The 8,916-nt window shown below is 47.3% G+C and overlaps 1 protein-coding gene and 1 long non-coding RNA gene across 2 annotated transcripts; both read right to left on the reverse strand.

Annotated features, from left to right (window-relative positions):
- Positions 1-256: 256 nt before the first annotated feature.
- Positions 257-540, reverse strand: LOC106809546. Its single transcript, XR_001393886.1, has 2 exons — positions 508-540; positions 257-340 (listed from the first exon to the last, which is right to left on the reverse strand). It is a non-coding gene; the product is annotated as an uncharacterized LOC106809546 (long non-coding RNA).
- Positions 541-2,021: 1,481 nt separating this feature from the next.
- On the reverse strand, positions 2,022-2,438 carry LOC106808632. Its single transcript, XM_014811468.1, has one exon. It carries the CDS (start codon positions 2,436-2,438, stop codon positions 2,022-2,024), a length of 417 nt encoding a protein of 138 aa, XP_014666954.1.
- Between the last annotated feature and the right edge of the window lie 6,478 nt (positions 2,439-8,916).

Genomic DNA, 8,916 nt, shown 5'->3' on the forward strand with positions numbered 1-8,916 from the left:
TCGCTCCCCGAAAGGTGCGCGCAGCTTCGCAAGTAGAATCGCCGCCTCTAAAACGATCCTCTTCGGTAGTGTTCGCTGCGTCGGTGGTATTCGCTGCGTTGGTAGTACCCCTTCACGCGAAAGATTTCTCTCCCGCGCGTGCGTTGTGTAAGACTTATGAGATGGTGTGAGGATGCGTACGGTTACAGGCGTACCCTTCCTCGGCGGTAAGATTGACGTGTAGACGTGGGGAGAAATGAAGGCGCAGGCAAAAGTGTGCTAAGAGTGAATAATGTTTATTACAACACAACGAAAGAATGGGTAAGATACATACTGAACGCACCGGTAATCAAACGAGCAGCTTTCAAAGAGCTTTCTGAGTCGTACTCACTCGTTTCGGCGCTGGTGTTAATTCCAGGAATATATCTCCCGCACAATAGTTTACTCGCTCAACGTTACGAGTAACTCGCTAAACTCCGAAATACACATCAGTAGGTTCCTGAATAACTCCCTACACAAACCCTCTACTCCCCTTCTTCTACTACTTCTGCTCAACTACTCCTACTCTACTCGACTATTCAACTCCAACTCAACTCCTCTTCTTCCTTCTCAACTGCCCAACTAACTCTTCACAACTGCCAACTCGACTATTAACTCTTCACAACTATTAACTATTCAACTGCCTATCGTCAGGCGCGCGGTGCCCTCTTATACCCTCGCGGGCGCCTGCCCCATGAGTCAGCTCTCAGTAGCCTATCACAGCGCGCGTCTACCACGTCCGCTCTGTCACGCACGCCTACCTAACACGTGATCAACCGATCGATCGCTCACTGGCCGAGCCCCGTGATTGGCTGTTCCTGTTTACCAGCGTGTTATTTCGGTATTCGGAGATTTCGGCGGTTTCGGTGTTCGGTACTATTCCTCCCGAACGCTATCCCCGAATTCTAGTTCCCGAATCGCTATTTCCCCGACTCTCGATTCACCCGCGCCGTCACACTAGATTTGGATAGAATGACCGGGTGCTTGGCTTCTTCGGTTAACTTTGAACAGTCTAATCTGCCCCAACACGCAATAAATCTCCGTCAAAAATTGGGTCCAGTTTACGGATTGGACTTGACCGCGACACTTGTGGGTCTTTCCCGTTTAGGACTTCAATCTCCTGGGCATAAAAGGTGCGCTGATCGTAGCTCATGATGGCCGATTCTGCTCTCCGCATGTCATTCACAGTTAATGGAAACGTATCGACACCTACTGCTTGGTCACCTCTATTCATTCGTCATCGGGCACGTGCCAACAGTGTGGACTTCACCCTCAAGATCCACGCAACTGACCGCTTCAATGCTGTCCACGACGAGTATCGCTTCAATAACCTGGCAATGGCATCCACGTTTTTTGTAGTCACCACTGCCCCAACAACCTTCTCTTTCTTTACCTCAGGGTCCAAATCCTCGCTGTCCTCCTTTGCTGGTACCAAGATGGGAACATCTGGCTACTCTGACTTGTCTTCCCACAGGAAACCAGGTCCTGCGAACCAACGTGGCGAACTCAATATCTCGCTAGCCGACAGTCTTCTGCTGGCGTCGTCTGCAGGACTCAGCGTGGTATTGACATACATCCACTGGCTGGGAGTTGGTCCGTCACGAATAACCACAAGCCTATTAGCAACAAACGTCTTGTATCTTGACGTCTCATTGTGGATGTACCTCAGCACCGTCTGACTGTTTGTCCAAAACTGGGATGGCATCAAGGGCAACTCGCTCAACTCCCTGGTTAGCATTCTGCCAGTTCGAACAGCCACTGTCGCTGCTGTAAACTCTAGTCTAACTATCGTCGTCGCTTTTTTCAAAGGGGCTACGCGAGACTTCCCTAAGGCGAGGGAACAATGGCGCTGTCCATCTGCATTCTGAAGCAACAAATACGACGCGGTGCCGTATCCTGCCTCGCTCGCGTCAGAGAAATGATAAAGCTGCGCTGATTTAACGTCCCCAAACCCCCTTGGCTTGTAACAGCTGTTAACCCCAAAGCTCTCCAACTCCCTCAAGTCATGCCGCCAAAAACGCCCACTGGTTAAGAAGACCATCTGGAATGGTTGCGTCCCAGCCCAACTGCAGCCTCGTTATCTCTTGCAACAGTCCCTTTGCACGTAACACGAATGGAGTCAGAAAACCAAGTGGATCATAAACACTGCTAACTATAGACAGGATCTCACGACGTGGGGGCGGACGCTTCTGTACATCGACGTAAACGCGAAACCTATCAGACTTGACGCACCAACTTACAGCCAGCGCCCTTTCGATTGGCATTACGTCCTGGTCCAAATCCAAATCTACAACACTCTTGGCCCTCTTTTCCACTGGTATGGTGGCGACTACCTCTCTGTGGTTACTTATCCGGCATCGCATGTTGAAGCCACCGTGGTCCAACACTGAATCGACATCCGCGTTGGACGGCTCTCGCATTCTTCAACAGATCGTCGACATAGAAGGACTTGAGCACCGTGTTGATAACATCAAAATTAAACTGACCCTTCACGCCCAAGGCGGTTCTTCTAAGCGCGAAATTAGCACAACTCGGGGACGATTTCGCGCCAAACAGGTGCACTACCATCTGGTATTCCAACACTTCGTTAGCAGGGTTCCCATCCTTCCACCAAAGGAACCAAAAAAAGTTACAATCTTTTGGAGGAACGCCTACTGTACTCTGTAAAACATGGTTTACATGTCTCCTTGAATCGCAACATCATCAAGCCTAAACCTAAGTAGAGTTCCAACAAGACTATTAGTCAAGTTAGGACCGGCCAACAACTCGTCATTCAGACAACACCCACTGTACTGCGCCGCACAATCAAACACGACGCGCAGTTTGTGTTTCCGCGGGTGTCGCACCCCATGATGGGGAGTGTACCACACTTTACCTGAATTCTCTACCTCGGGCGAAAGAAGCTCTGTTGGGACTCTTCTGGCATAGCCATTGTCCAACACCTTGTTCATGAAACCTTGATACTCCTCGGCGTAGGCTGCGTCCCTCTCAAAACGTCTCCCCAATCCAGACATCCGTTGCTCCGCTTGCTTCTTATTATTCGGCATCTGGATATCCTCAGACTTGAACGGCAGGCCTATGACGTAGTGGCCATTCTCATAACGTATGGACTCTTCGATCCTCTCTAGGAAAAGTTTGTCATCACGAGAGTGCTTGTCTTGATCATTTATAATCCTCTCACTAAAGTCGAGATCAAACTGACGATGTACCTGTGCTTCCAAACGTGTCACGGCGCAATTACACGACGCATTTCGCGGCGACACGCTATCACTAGAAACATCCAAAGGCCCATTTATGACCCAACCCAGGATGGTTTGTACCGCGAAAGGCCCATTGCCAATACGCTTTATGATATCCCACGGCTCCAAAGCCTTCGGCACATCTACCCCTAAGAGCAAACCAACTTAACCATCTATGGCACCTGCAGAGAATGGAATGTCGCGCAAGTAAGGCCACCTATCTACTAGTACCTCAGGGTCAATTATATCAACCTTGGTCACAGGCAATTCAGGTTGTGTAAGAATGGGTGGCAACTTCACTGTTGCTTCCTCCTTCAAACTACTGACCTACAAACCAGTTATCTCAAACCCACTTATAACACAATGCTAAGACATGGTACGCAATTCAATCTGGACCTTCTACCCTTTGCACCCAATGACTTCATCAAATCTTTAGTCATGAAGGAAGAAGTACTTCCACTATCCAGAAAAGCAAAGGTTTCCACAACACGATTGGTTGACACACATTTTACCTTGACCGGCACAATGGCCAACGCTTGTTGGGGAGAATCTCCGGCCCTCGTATAACCTGTACATACATTTGTCTGATTGGGACCCGACTTGGACCTTGCTGCTTTAGCGGCATGCATAATAGTAGGATGTTCTTGTTGATACTTGCTGCATGTCAACCTACTTTGGCAAAACCTCTTCCTGTGGCCAGGCTTCAAACAGCCAAAACATAAGTTATGCTACCTCAACAACGCATACCTTTCAGAAAGTGACTCGATCAAAAACCTTGAACAGTTGACCAAATTGTGGTCAGTACCTTTACGAAAGAGACAAGGAGTACACGACACCGGGTTGGCGGGCGGGTTCGGAGTCTTACCTCTAACGGCAAGGGTAGGGCTGGGGCTGTTTACGTTGGTGGCTAAACTCCTATGAGTTGGCTGAGATGGCCTACTGCCATGACTAGGTTGCTTGCTAGAATATGGTGACATACTAGCAGGCTGAAGGGCTGGACTCATGACCTCCTTTCCATACATGGGGTCGTTTTCCTTCTTTGCCTCTTTTCTAACAAAGTCTACTAGTTGGCCAAATTTGACTGGCTGGTTCCTGATTTTCTTCTCGTACACGATCCTCCTCCACCTGTCGTGCAGATGATATGGCAACTTTTTCACGATTTGCTTCATGTCATCTCCGTATTCCAAGACGCCTACAGACTCGGTCTCTTCCACCGCATGCAAACATTCACGAAGAAAGATTCCGAATTCGTCCAATACCTTCGGTTTGTCGGCTTTCACGTTTGGCCAGTCCAGTGCACGGTTAACGTAAGACTGCGAGATTTCGCTTGGATTGCCATACCTGTCTTTGAACTCGTCCAGTGCGGCCCGGTAACCACGCTCGGCGTTGAGGTGTGAATATGCATGTGCGATGCTGTGTGCCTCACCCGTGGTGTACTGCAAAAGATAGGTTAACTTTTCATCGGCAGAATCAGTGTTGGCACTGATCCTTGCATTAAACTGTCTGAGAAAGTTTGTGTAGCCCATGAGGTTTCCGTCGAATTTCGCGATGTCCATTGCTGGTTTTCTCCGTTCCTTAACAGCAAGGCTTAGATCATGTAGGTCTGCCATCGTGTCGGTGACAGAGTCAGAGCAAAAGATCGAGTGCCCACTGGTATTCACAACAGGTGTCGACACCATGAACCTGGAAGAAACGACTGCGTACAGGGTTCCAGCGATACCGAGCCACTGCTCACAACGGCGGGCGAATCAGCAGAGTTACTGTCCACAACCGAGGACGGATCCCCGACCTTCGCCTTAGTCACTACGGAAACTTTACTTACGGCTTGCTACTCGTGATAGCGTCTATCTCCGCCAGCGACCGATTGTCTCTTAGTTCACTATTTTCCAATTCTTCCAGCACTCGTGCTCTCGCCTTACTGACGTTAATTTCCGTTTCAATGTTGTGTTCTTTCTCGTTCAGAGCCAGTTCGAGTTTAGCGTGCTGTATTTTTCTTTTCTGTTTTAGAGCCTTCGCTTGCGCCAAAAACTCCGCTTTCTTTTGTTTCTCTGCCGCCTTAGCCAGCGACAGTCGACTACTAGTTTGCGAGTGTGACCGGGAAACCAGCGCTTTCAGCCTTGACGTCCTCAGAGGTGAGGACCTTTTCCCACGGCGGGGCATCCGTGCTTTAATTCCTCCATACGATGGCTCCACAAAGAGTCCACTGACTCCTCCGACATTCCCTCTAACGACACGAGGTTTCGTCTCTCTGACGTCACGACAAGAGATTTACTAATGTGGCGGCCAAATCGCCCGGAGTCTTCCGCGAGCTCGTTCAATAAACGAAATAGACACAGGAATTACTGGATACAGTTTCTTTATCGTGTATTTGACATCAAGACCCAATACAGCTCCAAATTCCAGTCAAACATCCATTAATTCCATCGAGTATCCGTAAATCTCTTATGTCATCCGCGTTCTAAAACACAAGCGTTCAAAGCGGTCATCCGGAACGAAACTGTGCCTCACATGCTATGCTCACAATGGCAAAAGCGCGGATTCTCAGAAATGGGGTTTCACTGAGCACAATGAGATTCGGAATCAAGAGTAGTCCGAAAAGAGTTTTAGGAATTGGCGTCCACAATGTATCTACACTTTACTAGTATATAGACGCGAGGGGAAGCTGCCTTAATTCCTTGCCCCCACCCGATAGCTACGACCCTGCTAGTACGCTAAGTGAAATGGCCATCAATTTATATCTACGAATTAATTTTACCGCGTATATGATACACGAGGTCTGTCCCTCGGCGTATTTTCCATTCGATTTAATAAACTGACATTCTTTACAGATACATGGGCGGATTTATCCTCATCTATAAGCAGATGGAGTGTCGGTTTTAGTAACATACGTTGAAAATACGAGGAATACATGACATATAACGAGAGTTTCTGCTTTCTCAGCCAAGGTGTCTCAGCGGTATATGTGCGCCAGCGTACATTTGCGCGAATGATTCTCAAATTTTTCTCGACTCCTCGTAGTCGAATATCTATGAAAAATTTCAGTGCAATGCATGCGTTTGTTAATAACAAAGCGCAATGCTATAGAGCACTATGCGTCTATCTGATCTGTGTGCATTTTCTATTTTCTAATACGCGGTTGCTAGTTCGAAAAATCAACATGTGAGCTAGAGACGTATGCATATTTGTACAAGAAATCTACATCTCTAACAAGACCTCTGATTATACGAGTAACATTGGAGATAAATCAGACTCCGGCGGTAAATCCTGGCCGCTTTGTTAATGTCAGGTATTATTTGGTTACGATTATTCAGGCTAACCTTCACCGCCCGGCGAAATTCACTAGCGTTAATTAAATGTTGTCACCCACGCTTCTTAGCGGTAATCATGTTACACGTCCAACTGCTACATCAAATACTGCCCTGATAAATGCTATCACCCTTGCTTCTTAAAGTAATGATCTCTCATAGTTTCCCAACGTTCTCATATTTTCGCGACCGTTCTCATACCTACCCAGGCCCGTAGCCAGGGGGGGGTTCGGGGGGTTCGAACAAACCCCCCCCCCCTGGCTACGGGCCTGCCTACCGATACTCTTAGCGTAACGCCAAGTGTGTACAGTAAGGATTACACGTCTTGGAAATCTCGCAGATCATTATTGAGTTCTCCAATATAAGCACCAATCTGCATTTAAAAGTAGAATTGTTTAAAATAAATGTGCCAACACAAATAGCACATGATTCTCGTATCTCACTATAGATGCCATCAACTGGTACCCTGTCTCTACACCATGTTACCTTTGTCTAAACATGTTGAGATTATCTGACGCACTTTTGTGGCACCATTTTAAGGTTTTCTTTTTGTCGAATCACGGAAATGCAAGCGCAAGCTTAGTGTTTATTTGCTGTTTTATTGCCTACAACAGCACAAACCAGTGGTAATTTTTATGCTGGAGTAATCAGTAATATGTCCGCTAAATAGCGATACCTAATTTGTCTACATATTTTTATTTTTCCAATTATTCGAGAGAGCATATTGCCCAGTTGCGTCACGAAATGCTGCGGAGATGACTGTTGTCAGGCCGTAATTTGTCAGAGTAATGCGAGCTCAAGTAAAACCTGCAAGGAAGTTAAACGAGCGATTAATTAACTCCAATTTGATCAATCTGACGCAAGACGACAAAGGTTATCCATTAGTACACTTCTGTTCGGAAACAGGCAGACGTCATAAATGGACTGTATGCTACTCTACGCTCTCTTCGAACACACACACGTTCTGGCTCAGTCGAGTAAAGTACCGTGTGGGCGAACAGCTAGCTATACAAACAGGAGTACGATTCCTACTAGTTCTAAAAAGGCCGGTGGTCCTGGCGGTCAGTGTCATTATTGTTCGAAGAGGTGCTCAGACTTACGAGTATCCTGACCTTATCAGGACTGCGTGCGTAAATATACATAAAGGCTCGTGGAACTGATGTACGCGACTCGAATAGTGAAAAAGGATGTGCCAGCTTTAAAAGACCACGGGTGCCGTACCAGTCTAACCAAAAATTAGAAATAAAATGTGAAAATTTACAAATTAATAGTAGACATAAAAAACTGGGTGTAATTTGTGCAAGCGAAGGCCACATACAATAACTCTCAATAGATCCACAGACTGCCGCTGAACGTCTCCGTCTCTGCCATGATTATTCTTATTTCGTGTTTTGTTCAGGGATTTTTTCAAGTGTCACTCGCCGCCGGCGGAGCTGCAATCTATTTCGCTTGCCAGCAGCGGCCACAAGTGCTCCACCGTCTCACGGTTACTCCTCCTTACTTACGGCTCCTGTGAAACATCTAAACTCGTGTCTCTCGCCTCGCACACTGGGAGGTCTTCGTGGATGTTATTCTTAGTGATTTACATTTGACAATTCGATCAGTAGTGCAAAGGGGAGCGCTAACGAGTGAGATAAACCAAACGTAAATATATATATATAACGTATATATATATATATATATATATATATATATATAACGTATATATATGTTGCGTTTTACGCAGTGGTCGTCTGTCCAATCGTTTAGTATACATACGCCCTGCTTCGCACCGCCTCGCCTCCGCTAAGTGCTAGGGTGATGGTAGCTATAGGTAGCTACAGGTAATCGCTGAAGTGACGGTAGCTCTACTGTAGGTTGCTACAGGTAAGTGAGAGGGTGACGGTAGCTGTAGGTAGCTACAGGTAAGTGAGAGGGTGACGGTAGCTGTAGGTAGCTACAGATAAATGCTAGGGTAACGGTATCTGTAGGTAGCTACAGGTAACCACTAGGGTGACGGCAGCTGTAGGTAGCTAGAGGTAAATGCTAGGGTGACGGTAGCTGTAGGTAGCTAGAGGTAACCACTAGGGTGACGGTAGCTGTAGGTAGCTAGAGGTAACCACTAGGGTGACGGTAGCTGTAGGTAGCTACAGGTAAGCGCTAGGGTGACGGTAGCTGTAGGTAGCTACAGGTAAATGCTAGGGTGACGGTAGCTGTAGGTAGCTAGAGGTAAATGCTAGGGTGACGGTAGCTGTAGGTAGCTACAGGTAAGTGCTAGGGTGACGGTAGCTGTAGGTAGCTACTGGTAAGCACTGAAGTGACGGTAACTCTAGGTAGCTACAGGTAAGCGCTAGGGTGACGGTAGCTGTGTAGGT

The sequence above is a fragment of the Priapulus caudatus genome, unplaced genomic scaffold (genome assembly GCF_000485595.1).
Source record: "Priapulus caudatus unplaced genomic scaffold, Priapulus_caudatus-5.0.1 Scaffold1, whole genome shotgun sequence".
NCBI lineage: Eukaryota > Metazoa > Priapulida > Priapulimorpha > Priapulimorphida > Priapulidae > Priapulus > Priapulus caudatus.

Coding starts and splice junctions, on each gene's coding strand:
- LOC106808632 (XM_014811468.1), bottom strand. CDS start 2,438: ATGCGAGAGCCGTCCAACGCGGATGTCGATTCAGTGTTGGACCACGGT.